We start from the raw sequence: 23640 nt of genomic DNA, 5'->3' as shown, positions 1-23640 counted from the left end.
ACAGCCAAAATAACAATAGCCACCTTGTGGGAATGAATCAAAATTATACCTATTTTTTTGTCAGATTGTCAAAAAATATAATCTATATTTTGGTGTGCCACAGAATTTTAGTAATTAGTTTTTGTGTGCCATGAGATGAAGAGGTTGAAAAGCGCTGGACAGAATGAGAGAAGTGATGTACCTCACCTCAGGGGCAAGCTGACGACACCAGAAGAGCTGAAACCTACTCTCCTACTTGTCCTCATACATTTCTTTTGTCTGTACTGTTATCTCATGCTGCCCGGTTTTAAGATGTAATTAAACAACAAAAATAGTGGACAGAGACATTCTCTTTAAAAATGATTGCTTTTCAGTAGAATAAACTATGTGCTTTAATAGCTTTAATTTCATAAAAATTAACTTGATTTGGGGAAATCCATGTTGCTTACTGTTGAAGATGTGCTGCTACCTAGACTAGCTGGAGAGAAACCCATGTGTGTCACCATGGATACAGCAGAGCCCCTTTCCCATTTCCCTGTGGGAACGGGTCTTAAAATGAAGAATTCAAGTTGCAAAGTATTTAAAGAGGACTCAGTGAACTAAATAAATTAAAGGTAGAAAAACTCATTAAGAGTGAATGCATGTGGAGCCCCTGAGGGTGGAGCTGAGCAGATCCCAGTTCATCTAGAAGGAGAGTGGCAGTGTGGACTTGGGCTGCATGGCAGGGGCACAGCTGCTGGCACTCTGCGCCCGTAGAATCCCCTGTCTGCCAGCAGCTCCCCTTCCTTCCCAGAAGCCTTCACCAGCAGTCCTGCTTCTCATAGGCCGTTTACCACCTCCTTGTTGGTGAGGGGCACTCCCCTTGACTCTCAGAAGCTTGTTATGTGGGAGGCCTCTGGGTGGGACCATCAGGCTGGTAAGAGAGGCGCCTCCATGGCAGAGAGGAGACCAAAAGCATTTTAGGATAATTTTTCTGTAGCAACAGGGGAATTTTAAAAAGCTTATTTGGGTTTATTTCATTTTTGTTATTTTAAAGTTTCATGACCTGGAATATTCTTTTAATGGCAATAGCATATTTTCTGAATACACAGATGCATCCAGACTTCACTTGATTGCAATTAGTTGACATTTCTGTTCTCCCAACAGCAGCAGGCAAGATTAATTAAGTGGAAGCAACTGGGCTTAATTCAGGGCTTTGCAAGTGCTGGCTTACTGCTGCTAGAGCTTTTCCTAAGAAACGAGTAACCTACAGGGGTGGGTTACACGGTTGTTATCAGAGAATAAGGAGTTCAATCTTTTAATAAAATATGGCAGAAGAGACATTCTATGGAGAAAATCTGAAGCATGGATTAAAATGTTCTGCTGGGAAGGCCATGAGTTTATGAGGAGCCAGGAAGGGCGGAAGGTAATGAAATTGAAAGCACTCATGTAGATCATCAGCACGCTTTGATGTGGGTGCTACAGAAATGAAATAACAGAGATAAACCTATGTGAATCCACCCCTGGCAGGAACAAAATCATATTCTGAAAAGAGAAGCTGCACTATTAACAGCAGGTCAGAGGATGAGAAAAGGCCCTGAGAGTTCAGCATATGAATGCAAAGTGAGCAGAACGAAACGTGTTCTGCTAACTGCTTGATTGTTTTTGCATTATTTTATTCTGCATGCAGGATGCTTACAAAACATCAGTGCGACTTATTTTTGTGTTGAAGTAAACATTTTTGTTTTTTGTATTTTTATTGTATTTCTTTATCCTCACTCAAGTATATGTTTATTGATTTTTAAATTTTATTTTAGAGAGAGAGAAGGGATAGAGAGAGAGAGAGAAAGAGAGAGAGAGAAACATCGATGTGATAAAGAAACATCGATGGCTTGCCTGCCTCCCATATGCATCTTCACCAAGAATCAAACCCAAAACCTTTTGGTGTATGAGACTACGCTCCAACCAACTGAGCCACCTGGCCAGGGCAATGTAAACATTTTTAACTGCAAAAGACACACATGTAGAAACTCTAATAAATAGTGAAAAAGAAAAAGTGTATCCATTAGCCATGCTTCCACCCAGAGATGTCTACCATGGCCACTTTTCTGTCCTTCATATTAGACAACCTTCTGCACACACAGAAAGCAGGAACAAATCATTGCAGGACAACTTTGATGTTCTTTGCGGTAAGTAGAGTGTGTTACAGTGGTTCAGCTTACCTGACATCAGGCTGTTTTATACATAACCAGAGCTAACTCCACTCTGGGAGGTCTGCATAAAACTCCAATTACACTTGTGGGTCTTGGGTGAAATTCACATTTAAAAGATTAACCATTTAAAAGTATACAGCCAATGTGTGTGAATACCACTTACTTCTATTAAATTCCAAAGTACTTTCATCTCTCCAAAAGAAAACCTGCACCCAGTGTGTAGGCACTCTCCACTCCACCTCTGTCCCAGCCCTTGTTAACCTTCAACCTTTCATCTCTATGGATTTGCCTGTCCTGGATATGTCATATACATGGAATTGCATAGTATATGCACTTTCATGTCTGTTTGACCTCATATTCCACGTTCTTTCTTTAACAACAAACTGCTCAGGACATTTCTTGCTCACAAACTTTTTAAAAAGTGTATTGCTTTTTAAAAATAATTAGTAACTCAAATAATAATTATCAAATATAGGTTAATAAATAGAGAATAATGGTGCAAGCAATACCTGTGTTCCCAGGTCTTAGTTCAAGAACATGGCAGCATGCACACATACACACAGGTCATCTCTGAACTTCTGAAACCTCCTCTGACCTGCCCCATCTCACCCACACAAGCTTCTCCTTAATGCAAATCTATTCACTTTTGTGTCCCAAACCAGGTATTATTTACTTTTGCATATTTGAGATTTGAAATTTCTAAATGGAATCATTTTGTGTGAGATTCATCTACATTGTGTTTGTCTCTACACTTCAGTTCTTTTCACTGATGAATAATATCCCATTAAATGATTTTTACCAAAACATATTTAACGATTTGTTGGTAGTGGGCATTTGGGTTACTTCTAGCCGTGTTGCTATTATGAATGTTGCTATGATGAATGTATGTAGTTTTCACATAATGGGTATTTTTGCTTTATGAAAATACTTTTTAAAATTTAAGTGAATAGTAACATGTTTTACATCTCTTTGTTTTTTACTCTTTTTGTTCACAAAGTACTGTATTTTTAAGACCCATCCATGTAGTTATGTGTACACACATCTGCTGGTTCTAGTTTATATGATACTCTCAGGTGCCACCATATTTTACCTATCTGGCCTCTTAGAAATGGGTGGACACCTCCAACTCCTCACCCACAAATAATGCTGGTGCAAGCACCCACGTACATTTTTCCTTAGGGCCTGTGTCAGAATTTCTTCAGATAAACATCCAGGAGAGGAATTGTTTAGTTCTAGGGTTGAGACATATTTAGTTTGACTAAGAAGTGCCAGATTGCTTTCCAGAATGGCTTTCCCAGCCACTGTATTACCCACTGTGCATGGACTTCCACAGCTCCACATCCTGACACTGGCCATTGCCAACCTTTTTCTGTTCAGTAGGTCTGGAGGCATAGTGTGGCATCATGTTATCTTAATCAGCTCTGTTTACTAAAGCTTTTGAACATTTCTTCATTGTCTTTCAGTTTTATTTTCTATAAATTATCTCTTTATATTCTTTGCATGTATATATGTATATATAAAATTATAAAATATACTAGAGGCTTGGTGCATGAATTTGTGCATGGGTGGGGTCCTTTGGCCGGGCTGGTGATTGGGGCCCCGGGAGGTTGGCCGGCCTGGGGGAGGGGCCACAGGAGGTTGGCTGTGGGAGCACAATGACCACCAGGGGGCAGCTCATGCATTGAGCGTCTCCCCCCCCGCCCCGTAGTCAGTGTGTGTCATAGTGACTGGTCAACTGGTCATTCAGTCGTTCCATAGCTTAGGCTTTAATATATATAGATATGTGTGTGTAAAATATATATACATATATATTTCCTTTTAGAGGTTGCTGTGTTTTTTTTTTCTGTTTATTTGCAGAAATTTCTTTGGAAACTATAATCTAGATATTTTTTTATGGGGTTGGTCATTGGTAATATGTCCTCTCATATTGGTATTTACCTATTACATTTCTTCATTGTTCTCCATTTTGAGGTAATAAAATATATCAAAATTTTTATTTTTCAAGTTATTTATTTTATGTTTTAAAGAAATCCTTTCCTGACCCTGAGTCATATAATAATCTGATATAATTTTTAAAAATTTTGGTATGGTATTCTGGATGATTTCTTTAGATTAGTCTTCCAGTTCATAATTCTCTCTTCAGTTTTATTCAGTTGATGATAAATCTGTTGGTTGAGTTTTTAATTTCAATTAGCATATGTTTATATCTGGAAATTCAATTTAGTCCTTTTAAATCCACTTGACCACTTTAAAGTCTCTTATTATATGTTCCCATTTAATTGGATATAGTAACTATAACTTATTTTTGTTCCATGTCTAATATTTTCATACTAAAAATTTTTTGTCTATTAATTTCTTTGTCTTTTTTTTTCCTGCCTGCACCTATTTATATTTCTTAGCACTCTTAGCCTGTGTGATAAGAGACCTTTGTAACTTTATCTGTATACATTCTTTGAGACTTGGGTTGAGTGCCAAATGCCTGGGTTCACTCAAGCCCTGGGCAACTTTTACCAAATAACCTGCTGCTCATTTTGTGTTGTTCCCAAGTAACGTAAATTAGACTGCAAAGTCCATTAAGATCAGTCTGAGCTCTAGTTTCTCACAACAGACTGCTTGTCTTCCTCCACTCAGAACCAAGGTTCCTCATACCTCTGGACTCAGGAGAAATGTACAAACAATTTGTTCTTATTCTCAGAGCCCTAATTTTAGGTAAACAGTTGTCTTTGTAGGCTCTTCCTCTTGGTGTTGGGGAAACGGGTACTGTCACCAGCACCTTGGACACCTGTCCTCAGGCTCACTAGATTCACCTCAGGGTGGTGCTGATCCTGTGCTCCACTTCTAGTCCTGAAATCCTGGTCGCAACTACTGTTTATCTCAGATTGTGCCTTTCTAACTTGCTATTTTTATAAATTTAAAAAAGAGTATTAAATATTTACTCCTTATTTTACTTATATTTAACAACAGGATTAGTTAGGGACCTCATCTATATTCACTTATATAAGTTACCAACTAACCTAAGAATCTCAATGACAAGGCAGCACCCTGCCTCTCTTGACTTTTCCCTATTAACAGTTGATATGAACGTTCATGTCAACATGATTGATTCACCTGGCTTTCTTCAATGTTTTTTCTCTGTCACTCCAGTGGGCTCTTTGTCTCATGTTGTCATTCTGATTTTGATTCTACTCAACCCTACAGACAATATATGTGCATCAGTCAGTACCTCCAATACAACTGTATAAAGCTTCCTTGATCTTTGGCCTGACCAAGCCCTCTGTGTTCCACTAATCCTTCTCTACCAACCATAGCCACACTGAACTTGAAGCTCTGGAAACCACCATACCAGGGATTCAAAGTATTCAACACATCACCCAGTTTTCCCATCAGATTATAACCTGCCTGATAACCACCATTAACAGCTGGCTTTATCTGTAGATTCCCAGCTACATCCTTGATCTCCAGCATCTCTGGTTCAATAAATAACGGGAGTAGTCCCTAGCTGTTGAAAATATTTCTAATGTAAAACAATACTCTCTTTGACTTGAATTAACATGCTCTTTTCATTTCATTTCACGAGGAGATCACAGATTTCCTTAAGGCCTCTGCACACAGCAATAATAACTCACTTGTCCTTGATGTGTACTACCTCTTTTTTGGGTATTGCCAACCTGATTATAAGTTCATGAATTTCTTCAGTAACTAAAAATAATCAAGCCTCTTAATTCCCAGAAGGTTAACTGGAAAATTAGTCTTCAAGTTGAAAATTCAATTATATACATAAAACCTACCTAGCCTCCTAATTAATAAGCACTTTAGTCAGCTGAAGCTAGTCTTAAATTTAATAATTTTATTAGTATCCTAAAATGGCAGCATCAAAGATTAACTGTGTTAATAATTAGAAAATTGAGCATTAACTTGTTTCAATAGAGTTGCCTTCATATTATTATAATTCACTTTATTTTAGCAAAGCAGTGCATGTGCAAATGGAAAATGATTCGTTTGTGGCCCAATGAAAAAGAATGTAAAGTTTTTGTTGAAACACAGAAATCACACTATTTTTGATCAACCTTGAAGTAGTAATAGCTAACATTGCAGAAACATCAATCATTTCTTGTTACAGCTTTTTTATCAGCTTATATAAAAGATATATTGGGTGGTAGGCACCCAATGCAAATATACAGATCACATATCATAGAAATGTACACTTGAAACCTATATGATCCTATTAACCAATGTCTCCCCAATAAGTTTAATTTTAAAAAAACATATATAAAGCCATCAGAATTCAAGAAAAATTATGAAGGATAAGGGAAGTGTGTCTTTCCTGTAAGAAGAGCTCTGTGCACAGGAATGGGTCTGTCCTCCATAGTCAGCTAGTTCAACCATCGACTTGGCAGCCTCAGTGTCCATGTAGCCATTTCTTCTGAGTTGGTGCAAATGCAGCTCACCCTGCTGAGCTCTGTCTTCCTCCAGGACACACCTACTCAACATGGGTCCTCCTGTGTTCTCTTCACCCTACTTTCTCATTCCTTTCTATTAGAATAACAATGGTGAAGTGATAGATGGGGTGCTGGAATATCTGGGACAAAGATTCTTTGTAGGACATTCCTGGGTTTGGTCTTGACCAATTTGCATGGTCACTGTGAGTCAATATTTGAAGGTGTATGCTTCCCAGATGACTTGTACTTCAGGTTAAGCTATCTGTCATTTGGATATTATCATTTAGGATTCACACTGAGGTGAGTCATTTGGCAGAAGCAGCAGAAACACAGGAGTAAGGAATGTAAAGACCCAAGGTCAATTTAAATATCAACTAACATTCTGCGTAGACAGAGTGGAAATAGAGCTTGTTGTCATGTGACATCAGGAACATGTATCTATAATTGAATCAGTCACTCTGTGAAGGAGAGGGCTGTGTGGACAAAGCAGTGTCTGAAAGTCCAGAGAGAGTTTAAGACATAGTAGGGGAAGTGGGTAGTATCAGGAAAGCTGTGAGGATTTTCCTACTGAGCTAGTGAGGCTTCCACTCCTCTGCTCCCATTATCTGACAAGCTCAGAGGAACACTGACTATGGAACTCCAAAACCTTTCCATGGAAGTGTCTGAACCCTGCTCTTCTTGAGGAGTCAGAGCCCAAATTGAATTTTTGTATGTTTAATTTGAAATTAAGAAACATTATAGTCACACTTAATTAGCCCATTTGGAAAATATTGATCAGAACATCTATTTTCTAAAAAGTATTTTCAATTAGTGTTCCAATCATTGTATTATTAATGAACATAGTCTCCATAAAATTAATCAGTCTCCTTTAGGCTTTAAAAATGTCAGTTTGATTACTTTAACAACAATTAAAAAGAGTTGCAATTTTATATCAGTCTTTGAGCCATATATGGATTGATGAATGTTCTTAAATCATCATACTTTCAAATGCAACCAAACAGATCATTATCATATACCATCAAATATAATTATAGGTGCTAATCTCCATAAAATCCTACAAGTTAATACTACATATTAGCAGTTAATCATATAGTTTAAATGGGTCTATGATGCATTTTTATGAACTCTCTTATCTTCATCAATGAAGAATGCATAGAGTGAGGGAGAAAGGAATGCAAATGAGCACTCATGGGAAGATGGATGTATTTTCAAACATGTAGCACTCCAACAAGAAAGCAGATTCTAATTCAGCAATGTGGACTAAGAGTCTGGAATCCTATGAGCCCAATTGGTGCTGGGAGGCACCACCCAGAGAAGCTGTGTTCCTTCTCTCCATTAGTGTATGTGCTCTGGAGTTCTCAGGAGAGCCAGCTCACAGGACCATCTCCCAGCCCAGTGTCTCTTTGTCCAAGTGTCTCTTGTTCTCAGCCACCTCCTCCCTCCCCTGGACAGCTAACAGCCAAGATATTAGGAGGAGTTTCTTTAGACTGAAGAGCCCTGGCAATCAATGCACTGATCCCAAGATCCATGACATAACCCTCCATTGATTCCTAGGAATAATAAATCAGTCCATCTGAAAATTCTCTGGATGACTTCCCATGTGTCTATTTTGCACATATTGTCTTGTATCGTCTCCATCGCTTCTTCACCTATTCTTCAACTTGGTATGAAGGCTCTGCCCAAGTTATAATTTTTAGTTGTTCAAAAGAAGGTTTTCTATTTAAAAATGAGAAAAGGAGCAGCTTTGGTAAGTAAGAAGACCAAAGCTGAAACAATGCATTACAGGAATGGAGATTCTATCCTCAAAATATGAGGGAAGTGAGAGCTGGTGGTGAAAACAGCCACTCCTCAATGACATAGATAAAAATTCCAGTTCTGATTGTGAAGTTGAGTCACACAGCAGTGTGGCCTTAGCCCATGGTTCTGCTCACACTGGAAGCAAAGGCTGAATACACACCCCAATGGTTGGAAGACAGTAGCATTGGATGCCTCCGTCATAGTAGAGGGTAAGATGCTTATGGAAGATCAATTGTAGAAGGAGCAGATAGAACTGTGAGGCAGCAGGACTCTCCCTTGGTTTTCAAAACTCCCAGAATCAAGGCTCAGAGGTGATCATCCACATAGCTGTTGGGGGTGAAAGGAAACAATTTGGGCCCTAAAGTCCTGGGAAAAGAACAAGTTCAGCTCCAACCATGGAGCTGCTGCCCATCCCAGGGTCTCTGTCTTGGATGAAATGGGAGCCCAGTGAAGCAGGCAGGCAGTGAACCAGAGTTCTGGCCAGAGATGAACTTGCCACTCACCGATACTTGCAAAGGCTTTGTTTTAGGGGCAGATTTCTCTGAATTAAATATCCATTTTTACACCTATTAACTATTAAATATGATTACTCATTTTAATTATAGAATTGGTATTTTTTTAAATAAAGGATTTATTTGCTTCTAATGGTTGGTAGGGCTGCTCAGTTCTCCAAACGGCTATCATTTGTTGTCTCAACTCAGTTCTTCTGAAAGCAATCCGAGGAAACTTGAGCAACTTAGATCACTATTGTAATGTTGAAATGATGATATACAAACAGAACTATGAAGGCACAGGGAAAGGGGAGAAGGACAGCAGGTAGGAAGCAGGTAGTCTCACATCTGTGAACCCCCACCACGCACAAGCACTGCACTGAAGATACACCTGCATGACATTTCATGTAATTTTCACCCCAGAAAAGAGAGAGTTGTTTTTTGATGATCTGCAGATAAGCATCTCAGGGGTAGGTATGCTAATTAGTTTTCCTCAAATCAAACAATGAGAAGCCACAATTTAGAGTCACATCCTTAAGATTCCCAAGGCCACTTTTATTCCTTCAGAAAGAAAAGAGGTAGCCATCTGATTGCTAAGTGTGTCAAGTGTTTACGTTTCATTGTGTTAATCAAATTCTGGAAATTCCAGTTTGAGTGGTGTGTGGGTGGAACAAGGAGAGAGAAGGAGAGGGGGCAATCAGAGGGGAAATTTTCAAGGAGAAAGTCACCTGCCACTCTGGCCTTGCAGAAAGAGTAGAATTTTAATAGTTATCAAGGAAGCATTGTTTCCAGAACAGCACACCTATGGGACAGACACATATTAAGGCACCACTGTGGAAAGGCTTCTCATATTGTTTCCTGAGATCCTTACTTTATTGTTATGTAAAGGTAAGTTGGTCAATATGCTTGGATGATTCTGATTTTATTTTTTTGGAGATGCATCATTGGAGTTCATGTATAAAGGATTCAGATACATGAAGGAAAGAACCCTGTCTAAGTGAGCCTGCTGGACTGGACAGCACCTTTCTACATAACAGCTAAGAGCATTCCACATGCTGCATCCTCTTCCCCCCAGAGCATTTATGGTCTTTGTGACTATAGCAAACATCTCAGGGGGATCTGCCTAACTCAAAGCCCCTTCTCAGAGAGTGGCACTTTTTGAGGCAGGAGTTGGGGGAGTTCCACGGGCCTGGCCAGACTGATGCATGAGGGATAGACCCCTCACCCATGCTGGGCCATCACATTCCCACTCCCTGGGCTTGTCATTTGAAACTAAGAGGATTCTGTCAGTCTCACTTAAAAGTTAGAACTGTAACAGGCAAACAAGTGGGAACCAGGAGGCAGCCAGGTCTTATTTATGTGGAATACCACAGGGGAAAGGGGTGAGGGGGAGAGAGAGGGAGACAAAGATGAAGACGAGAAACAGAGACAAAGCAACAGAGAGAGAGAGAAAGAAACAGATTGAGAGACAGAGACAGAAGAAGACAGAGAGAAACCAAGAAGGAGAGACAGAGAGGGAGAAAAACATACATGAGGAGACAGAGAGAAGGGAGAAAGAGAGACAGAGGAAGAGCGTGAGAGGGAAACAGAAAGACCAGATTGGCTTAGTTTGATGAGTGCCTTGAGACTGTGCTGGGCACAGTTATAGGAACAGCCTGTCTCTTCCTTAAGCTTATCTGCATTCATAATCTGTTGGTTCCATGAGACAACCCATGTCCTGTAACAAACTGGCACTTTAGGCAGTGTTTGTTTCTAATGCCTGCAACTGAAGACTGCCAATAAACTATGACTGAGCTCTGTGTAATTCTAACCTGAAAACAGTTTTTAGGATAGATTAGATGGGAAAAACTAAAAGCAAAAAACTTTTATGTAGCCCAGTATAATCATTCATTTTCTCCTGACTGAGAATCCATAATAATTAGGAAGTGGCCTGCAGGAGTTTGCCATCCCTCTACAGGTCACAGGTGCAAATAAGGGGGTAGCAGGCAGGGCTATGGGCCCAGAGCACTCACTCACATGCAGCTGATAGTCCATTATGGGCACTCGAGTGCTGCTTCCTAATACTTGCAATCTTATAATTTCGGCCTTTTAATCAATTCAGGTTGACCTAGCTTCTTGTGTTCCTTTCTCTGTTCAATGCATGCGAAACAAATTTCATCCATTTGTCATATATGCATTTAAAGATTCTACAAGAACCCCCAGAGGTTGACAGGAGAAATAAACAAGCTAACATTTCAAGGCCCTTGGAAAACCTGGCTGTAGTGAGCCAATTAGTAAAAGTCTGTTTAAGCCTTTAAAACATCCATGGGCTTCCAGACCCTTCCCAAACCTCTTGCCTCCTGGTGGGGACAGGTGACCATTTCTGACCAATGTGACAGGGATGAAATTAGCATGGTTTACCTATAGACTGAAGTAGAGTACTAATCATGGTGCCTTTAGGGGTCTCATGCTCCAGCAGATGGAACTGAGGGTGTCCATCAGACTTGGTTCTTTTTTTTAAAATATATTTTATTGATTTTTTTACAGAGAGGAAAGGAGAGGGATAGAGAGTTAGAAACATCAATGAGAGAGAAACATTGATCAGTTGCCTCCTGCACACCCCCTACTGGGTATGTGCCCGCAACCAAGGTACATGCCCTTGACTGGAATCGAACCTGGGACCCTTCAGTCCGCAGGCCGACAGACACTCTATCCACTGAGCCAAACTGGTCAGGGCCAGACTTGGTTCTTGAGTGACAGTGAGGCATAAAGCCCTCCTCTGGCCCCCATGGTTCAGAGAGGCCAGTGAGAAATAAGTCCTGAGTAAGTTAAGTCTTTACACTTTGGGGTGTGTCTGATAGCACGGAAGAATTAGCTTAAGATCTCATGACTCTTGTGTTCTTTCTACCAAACTGAGGCAGGGCAAACATTTCACTAAGAAATAGAATTATAAAGAGTCTTCTACAAACCCTGTAGCTTTATCCAAACTCCCTTTAGCTGGAATTCTCCACCTCCCTTCCCTGTTGACATCCTAACCATAGAGTAAACACAAGAATGAGAGGTGGATTGTCCTAAAATATGACATGGCTCCCACCTCTCTGAGTTTCTCCCTGTCTTCCTGCATGCTGTTGGACCTGGGAATGTTTATTTAAATTGTCCAGGAATCAAGAGCCTCACATGGACACAGAGATAAGGAAAGTATCTACCTCACATGTTGTAAAGATCAAGCAATGGACAATTGGACAGCACAGTGCCTGGGATGTCCCATTGATCTCAGCTACGCTGGTTAATAAGCAGGTCTACTGAAAGGGCTCTATGAACTAGGCCGACAAGAGAGCCCAGTGCAACGACCAGGCATGGGCTCCATATGGACGCTGCATGTCCACCATGACTGGGATATCCTGAATGGACTTTTCTCAAAGTGCTGCTGACATTCACATGGGTTTTGGTCATAGAACTTTTCATGAGTTCGCAGGTGCATATGTCTTTGAGAACCTCAGAGGGGAATCCAGTGAAAGCAAAGATTAGCTTAATCATCTTCTTTGCAATTTGCCAGGGGCACTGGTAGAGTCTGCCCAAAAAAGGTTTTCCTTTTTCTTTCAGTGGCAAAGGAAGATTGAGTTCATAAACAAAGGGATTTTTATTTCAACACTGAATTTGTGGATTTCCTCTATGGCTTGATTTAAACCACCTGCTTATCGCATAGGGCGAGGTGGCAGAGCCAGCAGGCCCACCCCTCTCCACCTGCCTCTGAAAGCGTATCAGTCTGGCTACTTACAGAGATCATCTCAAGCGTTGTGGGTGTGCTGAGAAAAACTGGCAGGAGCCTGCCTGCAGGGAAGCAAGAACTCCGCAAAATGACAAGCAGCCTAATGGAGGGCAGTTAAGCCCAATGTCCTTGGCAAGGAAAAGCTTGGGCCTAACTCAGAAACTTAATCTTAGTGTTCAGTTTTGCTAATTTGTAAGAAAAAAAGGGATCTGGACTTGTTGTTAAAATAAAGACCACCTTTTAAATGGAGCTTTTTTTTTTGTCTCCTGAAACTTGAAGAGTGATAGAGTGATACAGTGACCCAACGAGACATTGGGATAAGGGGGTGAGTTACAAAGTCCAAATGCATGTCAAATAGGCATGAACATGAAGTGAAAGCCTTTACTGGGAGTGAGTTTATATCTGGAAAATAATGTAAAACAATGCATTTATTTATTAAATTCCAAAGCCACTGAAGTTGGTGGTGAAAATGTGTTCTCATCATTGAGCAGGAAGCACAGAAACTGAAGCAAAATAAAACCAGGATGGAGCACTAGCCTTCCTCCTTGTTTGCTGTACCCAGACACAGAACCCTTCATTTCAGTTCCATCTGTTCTAGAGGACTCTAGTGAAATTTTAATTTTCTTTATTTTACTATGATATTATTAGTAGTGAAATATAGAATATGCTTGCACATTATCTCAAAAATTGATTTTAAGAACACACCCTCTCTTCTACTCCAAAGATTTGAAAACAACATCCTGTCCTGTGATTGTCTATCTTTTGGGATTCTTTCAGCTTGACTCACACATTCACTTATTCACCCCAGTTCTGCAGAAAGTCAGTTTTGCATATTCCTTATTTAGGTATGTCTCAGGGAGTGCTGAACCTGCTTTGCCCTCCCTGGAAATAGTTCTACAAGTGCCAAAGTCTTTTTCAGAAGTTAAAACATTTAACATTTTTTTCTCTATATGTCTCCTCAGTAAAATCAGTCAAACATCATAATATTTATGGCATTATTTCCAAAAAGGTAATTGCCCTGCTGGGTATGTTGTGCAGATACTTCAAATGCATTGCTATGTCTTCCCTGGGTTTCATCAAGTCCTGTTGCCAATTTTTGACCACCGCATTCTGACAGAATGACTTGTACAGACAAGAAGCAGGATTTTTAAAGGACCTCCATCATGTGACAGCTTTTAGAAATCTCATTCTACTAAAAATAGCGCTCCTGGTCTCCTTCCATGTTGGTCCTGGCTTGGATGGTGGAGAGAACAGTGCGATGTGACCCTATTACCTTTATGTGTTGCTGCCTCATAGCAACTAGAGAATGCTGTCATTGGAGTAGCCTTCCGCATGCCCATCTCCCCCAGGGCCATGAGCTACATGAGGGTAAGCTCTTTCTAGGAGAAGCGTTACTGTGGAGTCCTCAAGAGAAGGCCATTGCAATCAGAACCATCTTGATCTGCATTCCATGGTCTTTCTCTTACTGGTTCTGACTTTAGGAAAGTTACATAACTTTTAGGAGCCTCGATTTCTTCTTTTCTAAAATGGAGGCAATTCTTATTCTCACAACTCAGGGTATTGTAAATTTAAATGACCCATGGAGAAAAGAACTGATGGCAACACCTCATTGTTCAATTGTCAAAAAACAAACAAACAAAAAACCCCACAAAAAACAACAACACTCTATCTTTATCCTCCCCTCACTGCCTAAATTGAAGTGCACGTTCACTCCTGTTCACCTGTTTTCCTGCTATTAAACTCACGTGAGAGCCCCTCCCTGACAAGGAGATCTCCTCTCTGGTCCCCCAGATCTCATCCCTCCTGGCTTCTCAAGGAGCTCATTGCTCCAGTGACTGATCTCTCTTGAAATGCCAACCTCACCACTAGCAGAAACCATACTTACACACAGGAACCAACACTCAGTGTTTTTCAAACAAAACCAAAGAAAGTCAAACAACCCCCAAATCTCTCTTGACCTATATCCCCAGGTCTTATTCCCTTTCTTTGCTCCCCTTCTCAGAAAGACCTCAAAATTCTGTTTATACCTGTTCCCTCAATTTTCTCACTGTCTTCCATTCCCCCTATAGTTCATGACTGTTCTGTGATTGGTGTGGTCCTATATTACTTAGTTTTCTAAAATCTCATTATCGATCCATTTCAAACCTTTCTCCAAGGCTGTACTTGTCTCCGTGTATTCAGGTTGTCAACTCTGCCCCTTGGGTGACCCTTTCTGAGATCCGCTGGGTCCACTCAGTCTGGACAGGGAGTCCCTAGACCTGGTCCACAGCCCCATTCTGGGATCCCCCTTCAGCATCACACTTAGAGATTTCCTTCATTTTTCTCCTGGGGTGGATCATGTTTTCTAGTTTCCATAGCTGCCTCTTTCCTTGTTGACACATCTTTTGGATAGAGTAGGTTCTCTAAGCACCACCAACCAACAAATGCCTGGAAAATCAAATTTTTTGAGACTTCTTGGCATTCACAATTAATAGTTGAGTATAGGATCCATCTTAGAAATGTTTTTTGTTGTTGTTTCTTTGTTTTGTTTTTAGGGTTATGAAGGAATGTATCCATTGTTTTGTAGCTTTCAGAGCTGTTGTTTAAAAGTCCAAAGTCATTTTGGTCTTTGATCTGTATATGATCTGTTTTTAGTTTGTGCTTTTTTCCTTGAAGTTTGGTGCATCCTGTCTTTGCTGAAGTCTCACAACAGAATTCTTTGGCCTAAATGTGTTTTCATCTCTCATTGCAGGCTTTCACTGGGTCCTTTTGGTCTAGAAATCCTTCTGTTCTCAAAAATATTATGAAAGTATTCCTTTGATATTTTCCTACTCTGCAGTTTCTCTTTTGTCTAGTATTCTTATAAGTTTGGGCACTTTAAATTGTTTTTATTTTTTCTAAATTGCTTTCTCATCTCGTCCTTTTCTTCAGTTTACTTGTTCTTTTTGGTGGATTTCCTCAATATAACTTCTTGATTAATTATTTTGTATCATGTTTGTAATTTCTAAGTGCTCTTTTTTGGTCTCTGAATATCTCACATACATGTAATATATAGATACACATATTACATGTTATTGCTTTATAGAGGTAAATTTTTCTTTAATCTCTGAAATTACAAATGATTTGTTTATGTTTGCTCACATGTTTGGAATTTTTTCTCTCCCTGAGTAATCTTTTTTTCTTCCAAGTGTCTTTTTTGTTTGTTGTTGATTTTTAAAATTTTTTCACTTTTTGCAGTTTGTTTAGGTCTCTATTATTTTCACATTAGAGACTTTTCTCAGCTATCTGATAATTTCTCTTGTCTGACCATCTATATATATAAAACCCTAATATGAAAATAGACTGAACCTCGGAACAACTGAACAACTGGCGCTGGAGCCACCACTCACTGCCGACGTCCAGTGCTGGTCTGATCACTTGGCACCAGCAGTGGGTGCTAGCAGTGGCTGCCGGTCCCGATCGCCCCGAGGGTTTCTCCATCTCCCCATGCTCCTCAGGGATGATTGGGGCAGCAGCTGCCACTTGCACCTGCTGACAACACTGGCCCCCGCTCACATCCTCTGCTGGTGCCAGCTCCAATTGCTCCGTGCTGTCAGTGGGTGTGAGCGGGGCCAGTGCTGTCACTGTGTGGGAGCAGCGGCAACGGAGTGGGGCTGCAGGCACACAGGAGACCAGGGGCCATGGGGGGATGGGCCAGGCAGGGGCATGGAGGATAGGCCGAGACCAGCCTCTGTGCCCACCACAGCCTCATGGCCCACAGTTCCTTTCAAGGTGCATGAATTCGTGCACTGGGCCCCTAGTAGTTAAATAAATAACTAGCTGAATAATATTCTTGCTGCCGGATTTAGATTCTTTTTTCTTGGGATCAGAGTTACCACCACCCATTTTCTCTGAAGCTCCTGAGATTGTGATGCTACCTTTGCCTTTCACATTATCCTTTTCATTATGGATTTGTATCTAATAAAAATCCCTTTAGAGTCATTTGTTTCAGATGAGGAAGAAGTAAAAGTCTGTGCTCATCCACCATTATTCCCTGAGAGTCTCTCAAATCCAGGCAGTGGCATCTCCCTGCAGCCCTCCCTGGACTGGTTCTTTCCAAATTTTCCAGTAGTAGCCATATTGCCATGTTCAGTGGGGGCCTGCCTTTCATCAGCTTCCTAAAGTGTGTCTGCTCCCTCTTTCTTTAAAGACTTTCTTCTAGAGGGCTAAACTGAGCTTGCCTGGTCATTGCCATCCTAGAAACTCCAGCCGACTGTCCCAGGCACCACATTGGGGCACTGTGACAGAAGGTGGCCTCCCAACTTTGGTGTCAGCCTCAAATCATGCACATTCATCTCACTGTAACAGAGCCCTCTCCTCCCCCATTCCCACCAGCCCCTGCCGTTATTTGGCAATGATTTTCAGCATGGGGAGAGGGAGGACTCTGTGTCTGGAGTCCATTTTCAGGGTCAATCCACACAATGGAATGGGACAAGGAGCCACGGCCACAGTCTCTTAGCTAAGCACCAAAACAAAGTCCAAACACAATATTCTTAGCAATTACTGTTGTGTTTCTAGCACTGTTATCCAAAAGTAACTACAGCTTGGCATGTGTTTTTAGCAAAATCTGCTGTGTTTTTTTTATAAACTCCAATAAATTGTTTTATGTGCCCTAATAAACTGTTATAGAGTTTTATCGGAGATCAACATCATAGTTACTCCTTGAAAGTTAGGAAAACATCCAGTGTGTGGCAAGTCTCACATAAATGAAGAGTCCTCTGTGGTTTTCTGGCACATCTGGAGGCTCTTAACATAAGCCATCAATCATAAAGAGCCTATGCTTATTTCAACCTAAAAAGTAGGCACCCTGACCCACCCATCCTAACAGGAACACTTTTGCTTGTGTCACGTGTCACCCTCACACATCTTCCCCAAAGTGAGCTTGCCAACAACCTTGTAAAATAAAGTTTGTTTGTTCCTTTAACCTTTACGACAGGCCTCATGTTCACTGCACTTAAGCCTTCCTGCCAATATTTTTCTAGGTTCAAGCAGCCCTGAAGTCAGATTGCAAAATTCTCTGTACATACAATAGTCTTTTTAAAATATGTCCTCCTGTCCATTCTTCCTCATTTTGGATTTTTTACATTTTACATTTCATCTCATTTTGGATATTTTTAAAGCTTCTTTTTCATCTCATGAGGTCAGTAGCCCCATTTTCAAGGAGGAAAAACCATTGTCATAGAGAAAATCATATAGTGACCAAAGTGACAATGCTCTGATGTGGCAGAGCAAAATTTCAAATCCAGATGTGTGGGACTCCAACCAGTGCATCTGTGTTGATGGTAAGGGCGAGATAGGCATTTGTTCTGTCCTCATTCTCAGCATGGCCTTGGATGGTGGGGTTCCTCTGTGCTACTGGGATTGAGAACCACTGCCTTGAAGCTTCTCAGGCCATCCGAAAGGTCCAGTTTAGAAGGACAACCATGATCACTCCCTGGATCTCAATATGGGCTTGAGTTCAACGCACCATTCACAGAGGGAAGGATGGGGAATGAGGACGCTTGAATGGACCAAGTGACAGCTGCTCCAGCTGGCCTCTGATCAGCATCCTCTGTGGTTGCAGACATGGCTTGGGTATCAGAAATAAATGTCCACTTGGATTCAAGTCCAGCAGGAATGACGGAGGGTGACATGGAACAGGAAAATGAAAAGGCAACATTGAGGTTGAAGGCTGGGTCTGAGAACACAGAGTCCTCATTGTCATTTTGAAGATCCAGAAGCAGAAATCTCAAAGTAAAAGGGAAATGAGACCAGCATGCAGCCAATTGGATGCTATAGTCTGATTGTCATTCAAAGAAGCCCTGTTGAAATAGGAGCATCAGTGCATTTTCATGTGCCTTCCCACATGTTTGCAAGAGCTTCAGCATCACACCAGTGCCAGGAGCACAGAGTCCTCTCTCTAACAGGAGGGGCACATTCCTGGCTTAGCCACTTCTCTGGTGTCCAGATGAAGCATTCTGAGAGCAACTGGCAGGCAGAGATGCACGGTGGCTAATGTATTTGTTTCTGAAAAATCACCAGATTAAAGTCTATGGGGAACTAAAATTTTGAAAAAAGAAACTTAAAAAAAAGATGCAGCATGTATTTCCTATTAAAAATATTTTGAGGAAGGGTGGAAAAAAAATAAAAGAACTGTCTGTCATAATCTGGAAGTCAGTGGAATAAAAGGAATTTTTAGTCTGTGTGTTTGTGTGTGTGTGTGTGTGCATGTACGTGTCATGTATGTGTGAGCATCTATATGTGTGTGTGCCTGTGTGTGCATGCCCCTGAGTGTCACTGGAACCAACTGAGCCTAGTGTGGGGCATCCTGTCACGTAGAGCCACATAGTGTTCAGCTCACCCACCTGCACTGTGGTCCGGGGCATGGCTGGCAGATGGAATGAACCCCTTTAAGGATAAGGCTAATCCATGTTGGAGCGAAAGCAAGCCCAGTGCCAAGTGGTTACAGGCACACTTCAGCAATATTGGGCAAGTACAATTAATCTCTTAAAAAAGACACCTGCAGGATTATTGCATATTAACTGTGTGGTAATTCTTGTCTCTGTAGGTATGTTGTTTTCTTTCTTAGGGAGAATTTGCCCCCGCTCTATGGCAAATTATTCCACACTAGAGGCCCAGTGAATGGATTTGTGCACCGGTGGGGTCCCTTGGCCTGGCCTGTGCACTCTCTCAATCCAGGACCCCTCGGGGGATGTTGGACTGCTGGTTTCGGCCCAATCCCCGCAGGCAAGGCTGAGGGACCCCACCAGTGCATGAACTGTGCACGGGGCTTCTAGAATGCATATAAGATCTTTGGTTAATATCTTCCCTCCCTCCCCCCTCTCCCCTTCCCTCTGAGATTCATCAGTCTGTTTCATGTTTCCATGCTTGTGCTTGAGCATCTGTCCCCTGGTGGTCAGTGTGGGTCATAGGTACTGGTTGAATGGTCAAATGGTCAAACAGTCCTTTAGGCATATATATATATGTGTGTGTGTGTGTGTGTGTGTGTGTGTGTGTGTGTGTGTGTGTATGACATTTAAAGCCAAATGTCTCCATCCTGAGGCACTAAGCAGAGCTGAGCTTGAAATAAGGGAATTTTTTAAAAAGATGTCACAGTACTACACTTTGCTTTGAAGACACCATTTCTAAAGCCACCCTTATTTAATCCTGTTTGATCTCCCTCACTTGTTTAATGTTATAGGACAAATATAATGCTTTATGCAGGAAAAACATACAAGAGGAATTCATTCTATTATCATTCTCTGCAGCAATGCAGTGGAACCGGCACTAATGCAAGTAAGGGATATTCATCACTTCATGTGGACTGTGCAGACGTTTGCTGCCAGGATTCCATGCCTGCCGTGTCTGACTGCCACAGGGAACATCTTACACAATTGTAAGAGCACTTTCCAAAAATTCACTGGCTTTATGAATTGCTGTCAAATATGTAACATACATTAAAATTTTTTTAATCCTCACCTGAGGATATGTTTTTTTTTAAAAAAAAAATGAATGTAGGAAGGAGAGAGAGAGAGAGAGAGAGAGAGAGAGAGAGAGAGAGAAGAGGAAGGTCCCATACCTGGATTAATCCCTCAACCTAGGTATGTGCCCTGACTCGGAATCAAACACACAACCTTTTGGATGATGTTCCAATCAACTGAGCCACCCACCTGGGGCTGGTTTAAAAAGAAAATTAGAAAATCTCTATGCAATGCCTTTTTGAGGTTAAAAATTATTGTTCCTAGATTTTTAAAACTTACAGTAAAATAATAATTTAGTGATTTTAATTAAGTAAAATTCAAATATTTAGGAGATGAATACTACTTTATTGATGAAAATGTGTGGTTTGTTTTAGAATACAATAATGTATCATTTAAATTTTGGAAAGAAAAAATGAAATATGGCATTGAGCCATATTTTACAAAAATATGAAATAAATTCCAGAAATGTGTGTAAAACATTGCCAGGTTTAGTATTTTATACAAGAAATGCTACTGGAGATGACATTGTTTGTGTTGTAAAAACATTTTTGTGGGATACAGAAGATAAAAATCTATAGTTTCCTCATGTTTTATGCTAAATGTACACAATACATTCTGCATTATACAATTTGAAATGTAAATAGAGTCAATCTTGATTCAGAAGTATGCAATGCTTTGTGTAAATTTAAATATAATTTAAAAAGAAAAAAAAGTAAATTCATCCTGAAAAAACTAAATGTGAAGCAACATACAATGATGACAATAGAAATAAGAGTCTTAACATTGGGGAATTAATGTACAATTTTTCTTGAAGAAAGTTGAAGTGTGTTCAGAAGTGACACCTATTTTATGTCAGTTATGTGATAAGGGAAAAAAATCAACACTGTACTAATATTTTGCCTCTTCCTTATTTTATAAGCATGTGTAGGTGACTTCTAGCCCCTGCATTAATATCTGAAGCATGATCACTGATATTTCATCTTATCATCAAAAAGCAGTCATACAGCCCTGGCCCATGTGGCTCAGTTGGTTAGAGTATCATCCTGGCAGGTTTAATTCCCAGTCAGGGCACATACCCAGGTTCAATCCCCTGTCAGAGTGCATGTGGGATGCAATCATTTGAATTCTCCCTCACACTGATGTTTCTCTCTCACTCTCTCCCTCTTTCCAAAATCAATTAAAAAAATAAAATTTCCAATAAATTGTTTTAAAAAAACTTTATAAAAAGCAACAGTCATACAAAAAGCTAACCTGTGCTATCATGGCCACCTAGGTAACAAATGGGACTTAAATAACTCAAGAGTAGAGCCAGAGCAAAATCAGGAAATTAACTGTGTTTTTTTCTTAATTCTCAGTCTTCTTTCAGCTATTTTTTATTTATAATCAAACTGCAAATATGCACACTATTTAAATTATATTAACTTGTTATACCTTCCTCCTAGCTCATTTTTTACCAACTTCTCTTTTTCATATTTACTGCAACTATATCTATATCTATATCATCTATCTATCTATCATCTATTATCTATTATCTATCTATCATCTATCTATCTATCATCTATCTATCTATTATCTATTATCTATCTATCTATCATCTATATATGTATCTAACTGTACCTATACCTATTTTTATGTCTATATGTATATTTAAAAAGGATTTTCATTGTAGTACAATTTATACTGATAAAAATAAAAACTGTAGATATGTCAAAAGTGGATTTATGAAGGAATTTATAATGCAATAATAATCAAATGATGGTATATCATATAGCCATGGTGTTTAAGGAAAATAACATGGAAAATTGATGATATAGTATTAAGTCAGAACAAAAATATTGTAGAAAACCAAACTGTGACACAGCATAGATAGAATTTTCTTTAAAATTTATCCATGCATATAGGTGCATGTTTTTATTTTTAATATATTTTTAATGATTTCAGAGAGGAAGGGAGAGGGAGAGAGAGATAGAAACATCAATGATGAGAGAGAATCATTGATCAGTTGCCTCCTGCACACGAGATCGAGCCCCCAACCCAGACATGTGCCCTGACCAGAAATGAAACGGTGATCTCCTGATTCATGAGTTGATGCTCAACCCCTAAGCCACACCAGTTAGGCTACAGCTGCATCTTTTTAGAAATAGATATAAAAATTGGAAAAATTATCTGAATATGAACAGTAGTTTTCCCCTTGGTAAAATAAAATGGGCAACTTTTACTTTTATCTTTACACTAATTTCCTTTTTTCCACATTTTTTTCTACAATAATTCTATTACTCTTACAATCAGAAAAAAATTATCTTAAATTAGTAAAACTCAACATGCTGGCAATGGAAAAGACCTACTAGCTCTAGTTTTAATTGTACTCTGCTGTGTCAGGGTCTTCATGGATGTAGCTATGTTTGGGACACTATGCCCTAGAAAATGGCATTTGGAATGTTATCGGTGATGACCAATGTTAGAACTGAGCCTTCCCAATACCATTGTATAGGCAGTGACATCAAATGAACTTGACCCCCCAGAATGCCAATCTGGACTAGGTTCTGTTCATGATTGCCTTTGCCCTTTCACATACATGTATGCTTTAAAAAAAATAGAATCTAAATATTCATTTTCCATTTATAACTAAAAGCATAATTTACTCTTTTTTTACTGTTTTTTTCTTTTTATTTTTTTATTATTATTTTTATTTTTTCTTTATTGATTAAGGTATTACATGTGTGTCCTCATCCCCTCCCCCAATGGCCCCCCATGACCCACTCATGCTCTCACCCCCCTGGTGTCTGTGTCCATTGGTTAGGTTTACTTACTAGTATAGTATATGCATGCATACAAGTCCTTAGGTTGATCTATCCCACTTACCCCACCCTCCCCTATCTTCCCTCTGAGGTTTGAGCATCTGATCAATGTTCTCTGTCTCTGGATCTGTTTTTGTTCATCAGTTTATGTTGTTCATTATATGCCACAAATGAGTGAGATCATGTGAGCTTTATCTTTCTCTGACTAACTTATTTTGCTTAGCATAATGGTCTCCAGCTCCATCCATGCTGTTGCAAATGGTAGGAGTTCTTCTTTGTTATAGCGTGTAGTAGGTGTAGTATTCCATTGTGTAGATGTAACACAGTTTTTTAATCCACTCATCTGCTGATGGGCACTTAAGCTGTTTCCAAATCTTATTTATTCTCTAAATCTTTATTTATTGTCTAAAATTTTACATATGTCTCCTTTTTCCCTGCTTGACACCCCCAGCCCCAAGCCATTCCAACCCCGGGCAAGCCCCCACCACCCCAGTGTCTGTGTCCATTGATTATGCTAATATGCATGCATACGAGTCCTTTGCTTGCTCTCTAACCACCCCCCTCCCCCACCATTTGTCTCTGGATCTATTCTTGTTCATCAAATTATGTTGATCATTATATCCCACATATGAGTGAGATCATGTGATATTTATCTTTCTCTGATTGGCTTATTTTGCTTAGCATAATGCTCTCCAGTTCCATCCATGCTGTTGCATAT

At 40.0% G+C, this 23640-nt stretch overlaps 1 protein-coding gene across 1 annotated transcript in view; it reads left to right on the top strand.

The window, feature by feature from the left end:
* The first annotated feature begins 2054 nt into the window (after window positions 1–2054).
* The window catches only part of LOC106726634, a 30450-nt gene continuing 8864 nt past the window's right edge, over window positions 2055–23640 (top strand). Inside the window, exons 1-2 of the mRNA XM_014542282.1 lie at window positions 2055–2147; window positions 13943–14014. Of these exons, the coding sequence (XP_014397768.1) occupies window positions 2055–2147; window positions 13943–14014 (165 nt within the window). The remainder of the gene's footprint in view (window positions 2148–13942; window positions 14015–23640) is intronic.

Source organism: Myotis brandtii, unplaced genomic scaffold, assembly GCF_000412655.1.
Source record: "Myotis brandtii unplaced genomic scaffold, ASM41265v1 scaffold297, whole genome shotgun sequence".
NCBI classification, from domain to species: Eukaryota; Metazoa; Chordata; class Mammalia; order Chiroptera; family Vespertilionidae; genus Myotis; species Myotis brandtii.
This window is presented reverse-complemented; position numbering and strand designations above follow the sequence as displayed.